Source organism: Protobothrops mucrosquamatus, unplaced genomic scaffold (assembly GCF_001527695.2).
Source record: "Protobothrops mucrosquamatus isolate PMUCROS unplaced genomic scaffold, P.Mucros_1.0 scaffold2537, whole genome shotgun sequence".
Taxonomy (NCBI): Eukaryota; Metazoa; Chordata; class Lepidosauria; order Squamata; family Viperidae; genus Protobothrops; species Protobothrops mucrosquamatus.
The window spans coordinates 2295-23154 of record NW_015388598.1 but is presented as its reverse complement, the minus strand read 5'-3'; the positions used below and the strand labels follow the sequence as shown (position 1 = coordinate 23154).

Here is a 20860-nt window from a genome sequence, read left to right as displayed (position 1 = left end):
AACTTACAACTGGTCCTTGCACTGACAACAATTGCGATGTTCCTGTGGTCAAAATTTCAGGTCCTTAGCAACCAGTATGGATTTACGATGGTTGTCCCATCCCGGGATCATGTGATGATCATTTGCAAACTTCCCAGCAGCCTCCAACAAGCAGTCAATTGTGGAAGCTGGATTTGCTTAATGACTTGACTGTGCTGATTCATTTAATCATGGAGGGGGAGTTCATATAATCGGGTGCAATTCACTTCACAACCAGCTTGCATAGCTATGGAAGGTCTGTGTGATGACCTAGGGCACAGCACAGAGGCAATGCAGTCAGCTGGGAATTCAAACTGCCCTTTAATTGCTCCACATTTTCCCCAAATGCTCCCACGTTTCTGGCAAGCCTCCAAACAAAGGAAGACACACACACCTTCAGCCGCCTCTGGCTGCAAGTAGTTTCACATACAGTCTGATTAGGAGAGGAATTTACTCAAGGCCACGGAGATAACAAGGAATGACACATACATCATAAACCTAACGAGTCTGTGTGAATACACGCTTGCCTGAGCAGTTTCAAAAGGGAAGCCAAAATACAGTCCGAGATCTTTGAAAATCCAAGCAACGTTGTCAGCCAGTCCAATGGTCAGAGTTTCTGGATTTCCAAGCAGAAGTCACAGAACAAGAGATCAGCAACAACACACACAAAACTCCAAGTTCAGGATTTGTTCCCGACAAATGCCTCTCCCCACAGTGTCTCCTTAAATCTCAGTCTCCAGGTATGCCTTGTGGAGAGGGACGGGATGCTCTCCTCCCGAGTAGTTGAGCCTGCCTGCATTGTTCCCTCCTTCTCTCCACTCTCCGTGCTCTAGGATTAGGTGGGGGTAGCCCTTGCTCATCGTCTGAACTCTGTCTCTCCTGTGCATCCTGTCCCAATCCTGAAGGGACCTGCTTTGGCCTGCTCTTCCCCACATTCCTCTGAAACCACAGACACCTTTCCCTCGACCTCCATAGGGTTCCATTCCAGCTCACTTTCCTCCGCAGATTCAGGCTCCGACGGAGGAATGACATTCTGGATCCCAATTATGGTTGTTAGTCAAGGACTATTTGTAATTGGCTTGAAAACAATTCACGCACTTCCCAGGGCCAGCTGTTTTCTAAGTTCTTATTTACAACTTAACTGCCTATGAACTGACACCGTGTTGATTACCGACACACATAATCCAATGTAACTGCATTAACTGCTATTGCGGAATTTTCTTCAACAGGAGTCTGCCTCTATTCCAGATGCGATGGACTTCTATCCTTGTAATTCCTTAGCTTCATAGACTCACACTTTTCCTGCATTCGGTCACTGTACAGTGATGGCAGACAGCTGAATATATGAGTAGGCCAAACTGAAAATCAATGCTTTTGAAGAAAAATGAGCATTTTGTCCATGATGGCCCATTTACATGTCAATTGCTTTGGATAATACTTCAGTTTGAGTGATGTGTTCGTATAAACACTAATGGTATAATCCTAAGTATGTATGTTCCTGTATTATTTAAAGACCTTAGAATATGACCTTTTTAGCTTCGTGTGTAAATAGATTTTCACTTTTAGCATCAACAGGTGAGTTCTAAAAATTTTCAATAGCACTAGCACTTAGATTTTTCATACCATTTCACAGTGTTTTACAGCCCTCTCTAAGCGGTTTACACAGTCAGCATATTGCCTCCAACAATCTGAGTCCTCATTTTACTGACCTTGGAAGGATGGAAGGCCGAGTCAACCTTGAGCCAGTCAGAATCGAACTTTTGGCAATCGGCAGAATAACTTTTGACATACAGAAATATGATAAAATTATAATACAGAAGACTTGCTTCCTAGGTAATAAAATTATGTGATGTAAAGCTCTCCTTACAATAAACTCATGTTCTCTGTCACCAGCACAATAAATGATGGTTACTATTGCATAAGTGGAAGGTAGGCTAACCTCTCACAACTTCTCCAGGGAAAAGAGAGATTGGTATCAAATGTTGTTGAAAGAAATTGAAATTGCAAAATTTCAGCTGAAAGCACAGCTGTGGTTTTGTTCAGTGCCTGAATGAGAGACTAATACACTATCCAAAATATGTAGATATTGAGTTCCACCAGAATCAATGTTAATAATATAGTGAATGATCCAATAATTTACAAAAGAACATACAACTGTATTATAAAACCCATTTATTATAAACAGTTTTCAAAGTATCAGCATCTCTTTCACCAAGGAACAGATGAAGCATATAATAATTACAAACTAATGATGCTTAGGGACAAGATAAAAGGAATCTTACTCAAGCTTACATCATCTCTGAAGAATTAACAACAAAATCACCTAAACAGTAAGGACACTTATACAAGAAAACAGAATGAATCTGCTTCATGTATTGCTTATGTCATTTTTCAACTCTATTTTTCAAATAAGCATTTTTCTAAATAAACAACTAGAAAGCTATATAAAAAAGAAAATTTTACAATAGTATATATTTTGTTCTTTTTAAAAAAAGTCGGACACTTTATATATTGCGTATTTTGGAACAACCCTTTGGTTTTGATAAAGTGTGGTTTTCTATATGACAAGAGGCAGTGTGAAAAAGCTGTCATTCAAAAATATTGCACACAACGCACTAGGCCTCATTGCCATGTATCCACAGCACTAACAGATGATTATGAGGGGGCCATGTCTTATTTTTCCAAGATGGTTTTAAAAGGAGGATTAAGGAGTGTTTGCTGAAGGCACTGGTTTGAAATGTTTACAGTACAAACAAGCACTATGATTTACTCTTTTGTAAAGTGAATTGTTTGGAAATTTTACATTAGATTCTCCCAAACAGTTATGGCCACATACAGCCAAATCATCATCCATCTGTACCCAATAGCTACAGCAGACCTCTGTTGATATGATCACATACCTCTTTTTATGATAGCAATACACGTGTCATAGCCTAAAAGTTCTATCCCACAATACTCTCCCAAATAATGTATATTTAAGAGTTTTGTTCAAACTCTTAATGGGTATCTAGGTAGTAGCATAAGAAACTCCAAAGAGCAACAAAGCAATAATTTACTCAAGCCCTTCTGTGTGCCACTCTTGAAGAAAATTTTAATCAAATAAAAGGAATAGCCAGATTTCAAAGAAACAAGCAATGCTAAGAAAAGAATCTGCTTTTATGATGCGGTTATATCTGTAATTAAAACGAGCTTACTTTATTGCAATAAGCAAACAATTATTTAACTCACAGCAATTCCTGCCTTTCATTTCAAATGTCTTTGAAATATGCTGGAGAAGAGGATGTTAATACAGGCTGGCCATGATTTTTCAATGCAATTTTTGGTTGCCTATCATTACCCTCTGGATTGATTTCCAGTTACTTAAAATCATTTTACTAAATTTAATAATTTGAAGGCAATATTCTTTATGACTATTTAGTTCACATAATTTCAGTTTATCATATTTTATTGTATTATGTTGATATTATGATATAATTTGATACAATTGTTTGATAAAATAAACTGAAAATTGATATTGATTTCTATCTTGATTTGGGGAATTAAGAATATTTGTGGATCTTCCCATCTATCAATAAATAATCTCCATTACACTATTTAAAAAAGTACAGATCTCCAACAAGGAAATCAGCTCTGACCTGCAAAAAAAAACCCCAAACAAGCCATAAGAAAAATTTATATATATATATATAGCTGCTTCAAACAGGACTTAGCCAAATATGGAAGAATGAGCTGCCATGATACAAAAAACCTGCTATTCTTCTCAGGGTTGCAAATGTTAAATTTTTTATTTTTATTTAGTGGCCTGATAGTCATATGCAAGGCTCAAAGCACATAGACAATGACAAAAATCTACAACTCCTTGAAGCACCTGCAATCTCACACATCTGTTTTTTGCAGGCAAGATAAACCTAGAGAAGATAGGTAATAGGACAGCTAGTTCTTTCATGGTCTACATCAGGGGTCTTCAAACTTGGTCCTTTTATGACTTGTGGACTTCAACTCCCAGAATTCCTCAGCCAGGCACACTGGCTAAGGAATTCTGGGAGTTGAAGTCCACAAGTCATAAAAGGGCCAATTTTGAAGACCCCTGGTCTACATATGCCGACAATGAGAAGGAAGAATGAACAAGCAGAGGACTAAAAGGGAGCAATGGGGATTGAAGGGATCCAAAGCTACAGAGTAGAGGAGAACTGTGGAAGGAACATCTTCCATGAATTGAGAATTGTGAGAGAAGCAGCTGTAGGAGAGGTTGTCTGAAAAGGAATCAAATCAGAGTTAGAAAAGAAAGCCATTTCCTTTGGGTAGTAAAAGAAAGAACAAGAATTTTCTCTCTTGGAAGAGAAGGCAAGCCTAGCTAAGGAACTCATTAGCATTTAAAAGCATGCATTTTGATAAGTGACTGTGGAAGATGGGAGGATGAAAAAGGGAGAAATTTAAGAAATTTTTCACCTGTTTTAACCTTTAAACAAATTAGTAATTATCTGAAGGATACGAATACTTGTTAAGTTAAACGTATGCCTTGATTCCTTCCATTCCTATAAATTGGGAATAGGATGTTGAATATGCATACAAACTATCAATTATTATAATCTTTTGTAAATAACAATAACTTTTACTTTAATATGTCAGTTCCACGCATGTCTAGATTGGTTCCTATCCTCATCAATTTTCCAAGATTAATGTTTGGAAGATCAGATCCCACCTAGGTATGTTCTATATAAATGACTAATAATGATGCAAATACATTCATCTCACTTCAAGCTCTTTCTGTTAATTTGTTATAAGGAGAACTGAACAAATTATCAAAAATTTCAGAGTGACGTTATATGACTTTCTGAATTATTTTTCTGAGGGTTTTTTTTAGATTTATAAAAGCTTAACAAAAAAAAGTAGAATTATTACCATATTGCAAAAGATGACTGCAAATTAATATTGGGTGTTCAGAATGTTCATAAATTGCCCACTAGATAATCAAATGCAAATTGTCATAACAGAGTGCTTGTATAGCTTTAACCCAATAATATATAAGTTGGGGAAATAATTGTGACATCCTCAAACTTTTCCAAAAAGCAGCCACATGAGCAATGAAATAGTTTTTGACATTTTTTTTCATTACCTAGCTGTTTTCAGAAAATACTTTTTTTTTTTTACTCCATCAAGACTTCATAAAGTTAAGACTTGCAGAATTTTCGCATAGAGGAACTGTAGCTAATTGTAAACATGAATTTAGCCTCCAGGATTTCATCTGGGTGAATATTCCTTGAAAGTCTCTCATGTGGGTAATCTCTTTCTTTCATGCTATTCCCAAGTTTTCCTTCATCTTTTCATATACCACATAACTGATGCTGACAGCAGGAAGCACCTTCATGAAGTTTGGGGCTATGCCTCTGTATAGTCCAAGGATTCCTTCTTTGGCAATAATTTTTTGGAAAAGGCCAACCATGTTTAGCTGAGGGCCACTTTCTACCATCGCTACAGAAAATTAAAAAGGAAAAAAATATATATTATTCAAGCTGTCTTAATAAATAGAAGAAATCTGACGTGCATACTTAGTTGTGCTTCCCTGTCAAGAAATACATTATTTCCCTCTGTATTATGTCTACAAAACTAATTTTCTGCATGCATAAACACAAACATATTTCTCCCGTATTTCAGCTTTTCAATCCTATAGTCTACATGCAGGACTTTCAGTGTACTTCGTTTGTAATTGCAAAGTTCTGGCAGAATGGCTGAGACTAGAATATTCAGACCCTTTTCTTTTATGTGAGGGAAAGTGGTAAAATGGATCTCTTAAGTTTCTGTAACATTTAGAATGCTGTCCCTTTGCCTCCCACAAAATAGAAAAGAATAGGTTCAAAAATGTCTCATATTCTGTAATAACTGCATGTTATTTGTTCCCCCAACAAAGCAAAAGAGGGTCCTATGGGTTAAAACAGGTAGAACAAAGCCTTATTCTAGAACCTTTTATGCTAACCAGGCTTCTACCGGTCAGGCAAAGTTTTTTATCATTATTGATACAATTTGGCAAAGATCTACTTTTGACGGAAGTGGAAACCTGTGTCTCAACTCCATCATTTTAGATGAAACCTCCATTATCAGATCCTTCTCCATTTGGATAAAAAAAAGTGTGTATTGAAAGAAACCTATGTATCAGTAAGCATTATGAGTAATATCTATCCTCCCAAAATGTCAATGGAAATTCTCAGTCATCCAGATAATGTTTTTTTTCCCAAAGGTGCTTTTCCAAAAGGCAACTGGACTTTGTTTTCGTTGAAGACGTTTCGCTTCTCAGCCAAGAAGTTTCTTCAATTCTGAGAACTGAAGAAGCTTCTTGGATGAGAAGCAAAACATCTTCAAGCAAAATAAAGAAAACTCCATACAGAGGTTTGCTACCTCAACTTGCACTGAGGGAGATCAAGATATTGGGCAGACTTTAAAGACATAGTGCAACTTTTAAAAAAGTGATCACTGATGGCAGAAGGCTAGGTACATAAATTCCAGAAGAAAAAGGGTAGCCAAGCTCTTAATGATCAACAACAGTATCCTTCAATATTCATCCCTCAAGTTATCTCTTCCACACAGGCACAGTAACATAACTTTAACACTCACCTTGAGCTTGCATTCGAGTTCGGATAAGGGCAAGTGGATAACTGGATAACTGGCCACAAGTACTGGATAAAGTACCGCATCCAAGCAATACTAATACACCAGGGTTGGCAGAGTCGGTGGCATATTTTTCTAACCACATTTTTTTCAATGCCTGTCAGAAATATATTGATTTAGTTAGTTCATATCTAGTTCTAAACCCATCAAAGGATGTGGCTACATTTTTATGAGACCTTCTGAAAATGGGATAAGAGTTGGAGCCTTCGAAAACATGTTGAACAAGCTAGAATACTGATCATATATTTTGAAAGTGATTTCTTTCTTTTTCTTCATTTGAGACAAATGCTTGTTTCCCTTCATCCCTCAAGTACCCTTATAAACTTGGACATTGAGTGACATTCATCAGCTGATTCACATATGTATTATGCTAAGCACTTCATCTGTATCACATTGCAGCTCAAGGGCTGCCTAAGGAGGTTATGATAGAAATGAAATAGCAACTTCCATCTGACAACTCTTTGTGACAGTTCATTATACTAATTCTCCATTTTTTTCCACAAGCATAATTGGCGTGCAAAGCACCAGCTTGTGATTTTGAACTGGCATAGTAGCCTCATCCTCAGTTTTCAATGATCTGCCCAGCAAGTCTTAGAAAAATCCCTGTGATGACTTAAATAAATAGTGAAATTAGAGAAGTGTTTGACACTTCAAAACTGCAGAACATCACCCATGACTATTTCTCTAAACATAATAGAAAACAACACAGAAAAATATATATATTCAGTAATACACTTTATTTACCCTTAAGCTGAATACATGTTATCTTTACATACATTTTAAATCATAATGGAATTTATGAGTTTGTATATATGGTATATCTCAGTGGTGGCGAACCTATGGCACTGGTGCCAGAGGCGGCACTCGGAGCCCTCTCTGTGGGCACAACCCCCTCACCAGCAGCCCCCCTGGAGGAGAGTCACCCCCAAGCGTGGCCCACGCGGAGCAGCCAGGCAGCGTAGACAAGACTCTGCCCTCACGCCCCATCATGCAGTTGATGCTGCAGGGCGCAGGGAGAGGGCGTGGCTGCCATGACGCTGCTGGGCTGCCTGGGCGATCTGCAGTGGGCCCTGAGGCGGTGAAATGGCCCTGCGGGCAGGCGGGGTGGGGGCGGGGCAGGGGGTGGAGCGGGGGCGGGGCCAGATTTTGGGTACTCGGTCTCTAAAAGGTTCGCCATCACTGGTATATCTCTTCAGTGTTTGGGATGAAGCTTATTAAAAGAAATCTCTACATAAGTTTAATATGCTGCCCACTTCAATATTTGACCTTGTATTGTTTAGTCACAACCTATTGCTCATGCAATACAGAAAACAACTGACTGACAATATGGCCACCATATCATAATGTAGCTTTATATGGATGATTTGGATCTGGGCTGGAGTGCAGAAACATTTTATTCTACAAGCAGAGCTTTGATCTTCTCCCCGTTGCCATAGGGTCTCTGGTAGAGTGACATGTCTACTGGAATTATAACTGGAGGTCACCACTGCAGGTTGGCTTGAAGCAGGAGAACTGGAGAAGCTCAGGATTTCAGCTTCCACTGCCAGCCACCAGCTGAGATCATGACTCAACAAGAGCAGGAGGACCAGGAGATCGTTGTTGAGGAACCAAACAGCCCAAGACAGTACCCTGAGATGAAACTGACTAGTAACTGGTATGTCAAAAGATCTGACCACATGGCTGATTGAGTTGTCTGGAGGACTGTGTGCAAGACTGAATTATTTTATAAATTTTCACAACACATCTGTAAGTCACAGAATAACGATGCTTAGAGAAACATACTTAAGAGAATCTGCATTCTTCAGCAATATTGATACTGCAGCTTCCAGAACTCGGCCATTATGGATAGTGTCTATTTTCAGTTTGGGAATATGCCAAGTTGAGGAAGGCTGAGGGGCAAGAAAGCCAGGATCCAATGCCTCATAAGCCAAGGTCTTACTGAGTACATTCTTCTTTTCATTTCTGCTCTAAGCAGCTTGGATGGACAGCAGACTCTACTTGGGAGAGATAAACAACTTTCCCTTGGCTACAGTGGGACTAGCTATGTTGTAATAAGGACCGAATTTATTTCTCCCCCTGGCCGCCATACTCCAAGTCTGGCAACATGATGAGGAGAAATGGCAGTCTTAGAAGAGAACAGAAAGTAATTTTTAAAAGTTCACTTCCAATGATTTACATTCATATTATTTACATATTTATTTTTCCCTAAGTGTTCTGAAGTGTTCAAGCACTTTAAATCAATAAAATTACAAAAACCTGCAAATAGGAATGGAAGGAGTTTTAAGTGCCTCTTGACTAGCACTCACTACACTGATAGGAACACTATCACAATTCCTATCAGCACACTCATCTGTCTTCCTCTTTCATAAACAAGTAAGTCCTCCCAGCCCCTCCATGGTTGGGCCTAATTAAGTGTCAGAAACCTGTTGTTTTTTTACAGAATCTGTTTGCACCAAAATGAAACTGGGCTTTGCATAATCATGACCACCAGTGACTCCACCTTCAAACTTCCATCTCTGAATAAAAGACTTGGGTATAACCTATGCAAATGCCAAGTGTTGGCTGGTGTAAACATGAAGCTCATTAAGAGATGGATATGCACTACAAATGATAATTGTCATTTGTAAAATCTCTTCATATAGAATGGGAATGAATTAGATTTAAGTGGGGCATTATAGAACAAGAAAGCATCAGCTCAGCTAATTGCTAGGAACACAATAAATGGCTGACAGGTAGCATATGCTGCCAAGTAGAGGTAGAACATTATTTCAGCATGAAACATGCTTAAGTACATGAAGATTAATAACCTGCAGCCATTAGCAGAAACTGCAGTGTAAACTATAGCAGCTGTGAAGCTAAGGTAAAAAGCATGAAATTCAGAAAGACAGCTGTATTAACTATTCAGGTATAATAATAAACTGTTATTCTGACTTACATTAAACATTCAACACCTTCCTGAACTTCTATGCTCTTCCATTTACACAAATATTTTTCTCTTATGCCCTGAATTCGGAAGGATTTATTTTATAATTATAGTTATTGTACTTTGTTCTTTTACATCAGGGGTATCAAACTGCTGGCCCGCAGGCCGGACACATCATCTGAAAGCCGCGCCCACCCCATTGCCGGCAATGGCAAAATCGGCCCAATACGTTGCGCGATGTCACGTGACATTGTGAGTTTGACACCCCTGTTTTACATCAAACAAGGTTTTTTTTTAAAAAAAAAAAATACCATGCATTACTTTCCAAAGTCAATGCAGTTTTAGACTTTTGGGAAACTGGGGGGGCGGGGTGGGGGAGTGGAGCCTTTTTCAAAGTGGCTAAAGCCTGTGCTATCTTCAGAAACTGCAGCTCTAGCCATGTGTAGGAAACCTCTTCCAGAAAAGCTGGGCTTGGAAAGGAGACAGCAAAGGCAGCAAGAAGCTGAGTACAAAAAATGAAAGTTTGGTGCATGGAAGTGGGAGAGAAGGCAACTGAGTTTCAGGTGCAAACAATGAAAGTGGCTCTGGGACTTAGGTCAAGAGATTCCTTTATTGTTGACTCCACTGTACACTAGAATCTCAACCCAATTGCTTGCTTTCCCCCGAGAAAGTCAGATATCAACCTAAGTGTTTGACCTCATATGGGAATCTAGAGGACAGACTGACATATCTCTTAACTTCCACACCAGGGAGCCCTTCCTTCCTGCTGTTGGTTCCAGCGCACTGGGTGAATGAATGTTTGCTGGTACTTGCTGGAGAGCAAAGGAATGCTTGTTTGCTGGGATGGGCTGGAGAGCCAGCCACACATGGGCTGGGGAGAGAAGGCAATTCAGAAATTGAATGCTTGCTGATGTTTCCCAGGGGGTGGCAAGCAGCCACATTACAGTGCAAGGCAGGGTGCAATGGGTCCCAAAGGACAGAGATGAGGAAGAGGTAGTCAATTGGAGGGAGTCCAATGCAGTTCCTTATTCACTGAGACTCAGGATTGGGATGGACCAAACCTAGAATGGCTTGGCTTGGGGTGGGTGCTTGCTTAACAACACATGATTCACAGGTAACAACTGCAATGGGGAGAGCTGAGATTGTCATCATAAGACAGTGCAGTGCAGTCATGTAACACCTCACTTTATAACCGCACCAACTTATGATGAAAATTGCAGTCCCAACTAACAAGTCAAGGACTTATCCTTGTAAACCCCAAATTGAATTTTCTCATAGCCGCCCATGCTTCATTGCGGCATTACAAAGATTTATTTTGTGATTGCTCTGTTAAGTACTCATTAAGCTACTACAAATTAAATTATGTAAATGATAATTCCTATTATCATTGATCACTACTTCATTAATATATCTTCTTTCCTCCAATTTGTTCAGAGGGCTGTGCAAGTTATAACAGAGCTTATTGGTTTTGGTTTAATATCCTAAGCTACGTTTTATGTTTGAGATCAATGTGTAAAGCCAGTCCTTTAATCAACAAATCATGGTTAAAATGAAGTGTGGCTTAGCCAAACATGAGAATTTAAAAAGATAAGTAGTAACCACACTAATAAAACTCTTAACATTTTAAATAAGTAGCCATTCTAGCAAAAAATGACTATTTATTTATTAAATTCCTATGCTGTTCATCTCACCGAAGCAACTCTGGGCAGCTTCAAATATAATAAAAAATTGAAAAGTACTAAAAAAAAAAAATTTAAATAGAGAAGTTAAACGTTAAAAACCAAGACGATGAATGGCCTGGGGAGAGAATTTTTTTCTAACCTATCAGCCATCCCCAATGTGGTGGGGCCCTGTCAGTGCCCCAGGCCAAATGGCAGAGCCACATTTTTAGATTATTCTGGAAAGCCAAGAGTGTGGCAGCAGATGTCACATTTGATGGAAGAATGTTCCAGAAGACGGGACCCAAAGCAGGAAATGCTATTCTTCTGGACCTCACCAGTTGAAATTCTTTGGCCAACGGGGTCCAAAGTAGATACTTTCCAGTGGAACAAGTGAGGCAGATTAGTCCGTCAGGGTGAGACAGTTCTTCAGATACTCTGGACCCATGCCATAAAGGCCTTTAAAGACAATGGCCAGAAGCAAACTGACTGCCAGTGCAGCTTGTGTAACAACTGTGTCACGTGTGCTCCTAAGGCGTCTCCTAAAATTGTGTTCTATACCAGTTTTAGTAATAGAAGGTAAGATTTGACTAAACAATCAAGATTTAACAGCATCTTCACAATATAATTGATAATCCTGTAGCACTAGAAAGCTTCAGAATTATCATACAAGCTTACAATTTCCCTATATATATTACCTACCTTAATGTTTTAAGGGAAAGTCATGAAAACTGATCTGTCCATATAAATTGGTGCAGTATGCAACCAGTGGCATCAAAGATACAGAAATGTTGAGTCTACATTCTGGGTTGAATCAAATACTTTATCCACAAAACATTTTTTTTTTTCATTGCATTATAATGGAATATGCCAACTCACCTCATAAATAGCCAGATCGATGCCAGCATATGGAATTATTCCCAAAATATTAGGAATATAACCTTTGTAAAAGGCTTTCACCCCTTCCGTTTTTAAAATTTTCTTAGCACAGTCAAACATTCCTGAATATTGACCTGTTTTACCCACTGCCAGTCTTGTTTTTAATACCTAAAGAAATAGCATTGAGCAGAAATAGTTCAGAAGACAATACAATTAAATATTATATCACAAGTTAGTCTTTAACATAGATCCAGAGTATTGGTCATATTTACAGATGTGAGAGTTAACATATGAAAAAAGGAGTTTAAAAAGAAATGTATGACCCAAACAAGACTTAAGGACATGTAAATCACTCTAGAGCTAAATCATTTCCTTTCGCATCAATTAATTTTGGCTGATATCCCTATCATTGTAAATTTTTAAATAAGAACACGTACATTAGTCTGTAGAAATAGGGTTATAGTTTTTGTGCACAACTTGGGAGATTCGCATTAGATTAAAGTCCTTTAAATATACATGCCATAGTTCTCAGCAAAGATGAACTGTTGTGGGCAACTCTAATTCACTTGGAGTATTTAATAATTCCATTGTGGTCTTAAATCATTTAACAACAGATAACGATATCTGAGACTTTGATGTTTTAAATGAAACTAGAAGAGAGATTTAGCTTGGTCTTTGCACATGCAAAATGTATGCTTGATACGAAATGCTTTAAAATGGAACTCTCCTTAGCTTAAGTGATTTTTAGAGTAAATATAGTTTAATATCAGATTATCATACTGAGGAAGGGAGGAGGGAGGGAGGAAAATAAAATAGGGCATTATTAAAAAAAGATGATATTATCCAATACCTACCTCCATAGGATAAATAGATGTCTGTGCGGTTGCTCCAGCCATAGAACCAGATATAAATCGTTCAATAGTTCCTATTTTTCCTTCTTCGTTAACAAACATTTTCTTATACTAGGTAGTATCAAGATACAAAAAAAAAAGCACATTAATTCTAAGACCCCAGAACTAATAATAATAATTCTGCCCTGGCATGTGCACAAACTCTGTATGTGTACATATCAAAGCAAATAATTTAGTCAGTAGGTTCTTGCACCATGTGATCAGCTCCAGGCTACCCAATATAGTTACTCTATTCATACATCAAATATTGATATAAATACCCATGGAGTTNAAAAAAAAAGCACATTAATTCTAAGACCCCAGAACTAATAATAATAATTCTGCCCTGGCATGTGCACAAACTCTGTATGTGTACATATCAAAGCAAATAATTTAGTCAGTAGGTTCTTGCACCATGTGATCAGCTCCAGGCTACCCAATATAGTTACTCTATTCATACATCAAATATTGATATAAATACCCATGGAGTTTCATGGTCAAAATTGAATAAGCATAATTCCCATGATGACATTAATGATGGGCCAAACAAAGAATATATAGCAAAGCTTTCCTTAACCTGCTCCACCATTACTGAATTCCTATCCCTTGGATATCATTCACCTCTAGCTCTCAGAAACAAATATAACTTTTTGCAGCAGTGAGATATACATTTTATCACTCATATAATTTGTTCAGAGTTGGCTGCTTTGCTTTAGTTTTGTTGCTATTAGTTTGCTTTTATCACGGTGTTTTTCTGTTTTATTATTAATTTGAGTATTATCTAGTCACTGCCCGTAATAATATTCTAATACCTAAGGGGTTGCCACAAGAAAGTGGGGGGTCAACCTATTCTCCAAAGCCCCTGAAGGCAGGACAAGAAGCAATGGATGGAAACTAATCGAGAGGAGCAACCTAGAACTAAGGAGAAACTTCCTGAGAGTTAGAACAATTAACCAGTGGAACAACCTGCCTCCAGAAATTGTGGGTGCTCCAATATTGGAGATTTTTAAGAAGAGACTGGACAGCCATTTGTTTGAAATGATATAGGGTTTCCTGCTTGAGCAGGGGGTTGGACTAGAAGACCTCCAAGGTTCCTTCCAACTCTTGTTATTCTATTATTCTGTAGCCTATAGCTACTGCTGCTGCTGCTACTACTACTACTACTACTACTACTACTTGAAGATGTCTTACGAAGGGTGAAATAAAGACAATTCTGTGCCTAAGGATAAGTTCTGAAAATATGGGCTCTACATATTTGCAGCAAAACTTAGCTGCAACTGGCACTGGGGCCTGCAATATGTGCCTGGATAATTTTCTAATTTAAGAAATTTCTCCTTTTCTACTTTAGAGTTGCTTTACACGGGGGGGGGGGGGAGAAAAAGCATAAAAAAGATTGATACATCTGTAGCAAGGCTGATGGTTGAAAGGGCGGAGAATATTTTTGATGTATCGCAGTTCCCTCAGCCTGTATCAAATACAGCATTGCAAATGTCCAAGTATGATGCAGTAAACTTTGTGCTTTGTGATCCATCCAGCTCAGCAGCATATAACTATTTCAGCTGTTACAAAGACTCAAACACTTGCCCACTTTCTCTTCTTATGTTACATACAGAGGCAAAGGGGACCCACAATGTAACAAAACCAAAAAAGGAAAAAATAGGGAATTTCTGGCAAGGAAAACACTTAGATATAATACTGATTTGTTTTCTGTATTTCCTTGAACAAACTTCAACTCTCTGAAGTGAATTGTTCTCTGTCTGTCAAGCTGATTTCATGAGACTCTGTGTGTGTGTGTGCCTTTGAGCCAATATTAACTCCTGGAGATTGCCTGGACAAGTCTCTGCAGTTTTCTTGGCAAGGTTTTTCAGAAATGGTTTGCCCTTGCCTTATTCCTAGGGCTGAGAAAGAATGATTGGCCCAAGGTTACCCAGCTGATGAGACTAGAACTCACAAGTCTCCTGGTTTCTAGCCTACCAGCTTAACCACTTGTTGTTAGTTGCAAAGTCATGTCCGACCCATCGCGACCCCATGGACAACATTCCTCCAGGCCTTCCTGTCCTCTACCATCTTCTGGAATCCATTTAAGCTCACGCCTACTGCTTCAGTGACTCCATCCAGCCACCTCATTCTCTATCGTCCCATTCTTCTATTGCCCTCAATCTTTCCCAGCATTAGGCTCTTCTCCAGTGAGTCCTTCCTTCTCATTAGGTGGCCAAAGTACTTGAGTTTCAACTTCAGGATCTGGCCTTCTAAACCACTTAACCACTACTGCTTAACCACTACTGCATAGCAAACTGGGTCTCAATTTCCGAAGACTACTGGAAGGATCAAATGAGTTTATAGGTATCCTTGAAGCAAAAATGAGCTATAATTTGACTCTACATACTATTCAACTCCAGTCAAGAGAGAACTCTCGTTTCTTTTCTTTTTTTCTTCTTCTTCAAAAGACCATTAGGTCTTTTTTTAAGTAGAGAAAGTGTAGTGAACCGCTACTTAGACAACAGTCAGATGAAAGAAAGAAAAAACATTGGAGTCCAGGGCAGAACTGTAGCCTGAGAAAATGTCACAGACAAGGCTCTCCCCTGTTTTGAGAAAGATAAAGGCAGGGGGGGAAGCACTTTAAGACTTGCAATATTCTGCTACTATAGCTTTACAATAAAAGTAGTATTGGCTTCCACGACTTTGGTTTCCTAGCATGGTCTACCTTGAAGGGCTGACAAAAACAGGATTCAAAAAAATGTTAATTAATTATTTTTAAAAACAGTACTAGCTAAAGATATTACCTTTGGAGGTAGCTTAACAGAATGCTTTCTTCTAGAAATGGATATAACCTGAGAAAGCAGTTTCATGGACAAATACAATCCTGAGATCCAGGGTAAGACAATTTTTACTACAGGGAGTCCGTGACTTACAGGAGTTCTTTAAGTGACCGTTTGAAGTTACAACAGCACTGAAAAAAGTGACTTATGGCCAGTTTCCACACTTACAAACACTGCAGGGTCCCCATGGTCACATGATCAAAAATCACATGCTTAGCAACTGGCATGTATTTATGATGGTTGCAGTGTCCCGGGATCGTGTGATCACCTTTTGTGACCTTCTGACAAACAAAGCCAATGGGGAAGCCAGATTCACTTAACAACCGTGTTACTAACTTAACAACTGCAGTGATAGGCTTAACAGCTGTGGCAAGAAAGGTCGTAAAATGGGACAAAATTTCACAACTGTTCTTGCTTAGCAACAGAGATTTTGGGGTCAACTGTGGTCGTAAGTCAAGGACTACCTGTACTGTTCAGTGAATGTCAGTCTTATACAAAAGGAGGAGCTTATCAGAGTTTCCTATGTTTTTAACACCTTACCCGTTCATAGGCCCAGAACTTGATGGCTGTTTCGGGTGCAATTTTGACAACATTCACACCATTTCCCCTCCAAAGGGAACGGACTCCTCCTTCTTTCACCATTTGCTTCAGGCCACCAGCTATGTTCATTTTTCCCTTTGAGCCGTGAACCTACAAGGAAAAGGAAACATAATTAACTGACATATAGAGAAAACATGCTGAATCATAATCATCTCTTTTATCCTTCGAGAGAAGCATAAAGTAAGCAGATCTTTCAAGAATTGGAACCATTCCAGATGGAATTGGAACCATTCCAGATTATGCACTAGGAATTGGAACCATTCCAGATTATGCACTAGGTATAGTGCCTGGTCTCATGACATCTGACACACACGACTGAAGATTCAGATTTTGCGTTTCTTTTGTGACAAACGACAAAACCTGTTTGTTAAGGCTCCCACCTAGCCATTAAAAATGCAGAAGTGTGGTGTTATTCCCCTTCCTTCTTTAGGCTAAATGGGAAAAGAAAAAAGCAACATCTGAGCTGATATCTAACCCTCTTATTTTTATTCAACTCTCTCTCTTCCGATACCGATTTCCTTGCTGAGCGTAAATGTGGCAGCTCCAAGTGCTTTAGCATGAAGCTCCTGTACAGATAGTCCTCGACTTACAACCACAATGGAGCCCAAACATTTCTGTTGCTAAGTGAGACATTGTTAAGTGATTTTTGCCTCATTTTATGACCTTACTTGTGGCACAGCAATTAAGTTAGCAACACGGTTGTTAAGTGAATCTAGCTTCCCCATGATCACATGACTCTGGGACACTACAACGGTCATAAATGTGAATTAGTTGCCAAGAGTCTGAATTTTGATCATGCAACCATGGGGATGCTGCAGTGGTCATAAGTATGAAAAACAATTCATATGTCACTTTTTCAGTGCGGTTGTAACTTCGAACGGTCTCCAAAGGAACTGGTATAAGTCGAGGACTATCTGTATCACATAGAGGTGGAAGGGAAGAGTGCAGACTATAGATACCTTCTTCCACTTTCCCCAACATGTCTTAATTCTCTACAGCAGGGGTCCCCAACTCCCGGTCCGTGGACCAATACCGCATGCCAGCAACTGGTCTGCACCAACAAGTGAAGTTCCATTTGCAAGATGCAGGCAGCACACAAAACCACGCACTCTCTGGTCCGTGGAAAAACCTTTCACCACGGAACCGGTCCCTGGTGCCCAAAAGGTTGGGGACCTCTACTCTACATCTTCTCTTTGAGGCAATTATTCTGGCAGCCAAAAGTCAATACCCAAGGGAGGTTTGTTTACTGGAGAGAACTACCACCTCAGTTTTCCATGTTTGGTCTTCTTTGACTATGAACCTTTTTAATCTACCACTCCTTCTGCCATCTGGCCATTGGCTGCCGAAATTAAAGTGGGCTGAAAGAAAATCTATTAAGAATGTCTAGGTAAACTATCGAATATTAGTGAGGGTTTCTGACTAACAATAGCAGCATCAAGATAATTTTCCTCCCCCCACCACTAGTCTTAAATATTATTGTTGAAATTAAGAAACCTCGAGTGAGCAAATGGAATGGATTTTTGTGCAATAGTTCTGGGAGCCGCGTTCAGTCCTGACGCTAAAAACAATGCTGTAGGTTCTGATTCCCTGATTCCGAGTATGTCAGACAAATCTCGGGATTTTTATAATAAGCAAAGTAGATCAATTCTAAGTCCATCCATCTCTGGAGCAAACTATTTCTGATAAAATATGACAAACCGCTCTTCTGACTGACTGCATCCAAACTTTTAAGATGTCTAAAGAAGCTTCTTGGACCTCAGATGGTTTGTTTTAAGAGGCCCACCTGCATCATAACTTTGAGACGATCAAGGGGTGCTGTGCCTGTTCGAGACACGGCCCCAGCAACTCCACCTGACAAAAGCTGCTTCCACCACTGGCCAGTCTTCTTCTCTTCTTCAGTGAATTCATCAGGAATAGTTAAACTATCTCCAATATCTAATACCTGTTAAAGTGCCAAAGAGAGAATGAGAAAGAGCAAGCAAGAGAATGAATGACTTAAATTCCATCTGCCTTTATTTCAACAAAGACATTGATGGCGATAAAACACAATTACATTCAGCTAAAAATTGAAAAGAAGCACACACAATACATTCTACAATCCATCATTTTGACAATTCTACCATTGTAAATACAATTAATTTAAAAATGTTGAATTGAGTATGGCTGTAATAAAGACATCATCTAAAAAGCATTTAACATCCCTGGGCAAATCTTACTGTATCATTACAAAGAATGTCTTTGCAGCTATTTTTTAAGAAAGACCTTGGAAAAGTATTATTTTTAAGAAAGACCTTGGAAAAGTATTATTAAGCCAATGATCTATTACTTTATCCTAGCTTTTTTTAAAAAAAAATATTCAATCAATATTATGTATTCTTCATATATAATTTCAAGTTACCAAAGCAAGAAGTACCATAAGGGATATTTAGATAACTCTTTAATATATCTTCAAACAAGAAAACTTCAGGGTTAGAGAGCATTTTTTTTTACCCAAACTGAACCCTGGCAAATTTATATGTTAAAATGTGAATCCACATTCTCTTTCTTTCTTTCTTTCTTTCTTTCTTTCTTTCTTTCTTTCTTTCTTTCTTATTTATTTATTTATTTATTTATTTATTTATTTATTTATTTATTTATTTATTTATTTATTTATTTATTTATTTATTTATTTTCAACATCATACCAGCCCCCAGTACCCAAAAACAGAATTTCCCAGCAAGAGATAGAAATAAGACACTGGACAAAATGGGAGGTAGGTGTCCTATAGGGAAATGTGGATAGAAGACAGGGAGCAATATTTTCTGGATTTCTCCTATTGTTACTTGTATTAGGATTGACAGATAAATCCTTAATTTAGCAGACATTTAGATTTAACAGGCAGACCTTCTCCCATGGAAGACATGGAGCTTGCTTTTTATTTTATTATTTTATTTTATTATTTTATTTTATTTTATTTATTATTTTATTATTTTATTTATTTATTTATTATTTTATTATTATTTTATTATTATTATTATTAAATTTATCTGCAAGCTCATCTCACTATCCAAGGTTGCTATATTTTTTTGTTTTCATTATTTCACTCAGCAGGTCAGCAAAAAAGGTAAACTGAAGCAATGATTGACAATATATAATTTAAAAATATATTTAAGCAAATGTATACAAATTGTATTTAATTACTAAGTTTAAGTTTATTACAGTCAAAGACCAGAGACCAGTATTTAATTATTTAAAACTTTTATTTAATAACTGGTAGTCCTCAAATTATAGCAACAGTTGGGCTAGCGGAAATTACCCCAGTGACTTGTGACCTTCCCTGTCAGCTTCACCACTGAATTGCTGGGGAAGCTGGTAGTAAAGGTTGCAAATGATAATCACATGATTGACTCTGCAACTGGTCATAAGAGTGAACCAGATGACAAGCATGCAGATCATGATCACATGACTCTAAGGGTACTAGGACAGCCCGAATTTTGAGGACCAGCCATAACCATGAGTTGCTCAGCACTGTCATAACTTTGAATAGTTGCTGAACCGTATCAAGGATTATATTTAAGTCTATCCGTTTCAGATATCAATCCTCTCCCTGCTTCAGATTTCATCCACATTTTAGATGCCGTTCCCAGTCAAGGTGCAAATGGATGTCAAAGCAATAATTCTAACTCTAGAAAGAAAGAAAAATCAGGCACTTTTTTCTGAATGCAATGAAGCTGAATAGACTTTGTTTTACTTGTGAATTTTACTCTGGAAATCAAGAAATCACCAACTCTTACATCAAGAATGGAGAGGTATATTTACTTTTCAGGACTCTCTTACAAGTATTTATCATTGCTGAAGGCTGCAGACCAGAAACCGGTTTAGTTCATCATTTCTACTACAAAATCTGCTGCTTTTGATCACACCCTTGCATGACCATCAGCTGTTCAACAGTGCGCAGCTGAACAACCATCAAGAAGCAAAATTATCCTATTGTCTCATCCAAATCATTCCATTATGCTGTCTGAACTGTTTATATTCGGTTAGTGATTATAATAACCACTAACTTTTAATCGGCATTTTCAATTTATCAGGACTTCAAGAATTGTAGATTTTTTTTAAGCGTGAAGTCTGCCAAAAGAAAAATGAAGGAAATCCACACATGATCTGCAGGAATAGTGTGTTTGTCAACATTTTCTTCTTAAATTGGAGAGGGGATTCAAGTCATTATCCTGGTGACCGCCTCCTGCCGCAGATTACCTCCCATCGGCCTGTACGCTCCCACAGAGTGGGTCTCCTCAGGGTGCCGTCGGCCAGACAGTGCCGGCTGGCGACCCCAAGGGGGAGGGCCTTCTCTGTGGGAGCTCCCACCCTCTGGAATGAACTACCCCCAGAGATCAGGGTGATCCCTGATCTCCCTTCCTTCCGCCGCGC

At 38.5% G+C, this 20860-nt stretch overlaps 1 protein-coding gene across 1 annotated transcript in view; it reads right to left on the bottom strand.

The window, feature by feature from the left end:
- Positions 1-5177: 5177 nt before the first annotated feature.
- The window catches only part of LOC107295855 (calcium-binding mitochondrial carrier protein SCaMC-1), a 17971-nt gene continuing 2288 nt past the window's right edge, over positions 5178-20860 (bottom strand). The window contains exons 3-8 of the mRNA XM_015825189.2: positions 18234-18392; positions 16391-16540; positions 12996-13103; positions 12142-12309; positions 6628-6778; positions 5178-5490 (exon numbers count right to left, since the gene is read on the bottom strand). Of these exons, the coding sequence (XP_015680675.2) occupies positions 5312-5490; positions 6628-6778; positions 12142-12309; positions 12996-13103; positions 16391-16540; positions 18234-18392 (915 nt within the window). The 3' untranslated portion in view covers positions 5178-5311. The remainder of the gene's footprint in view (positions 5491-6627; positions 6779-12141; positions 12310-12995; positions 13104-16390; positions 16541-18233; positions 18393-20860) is intronic.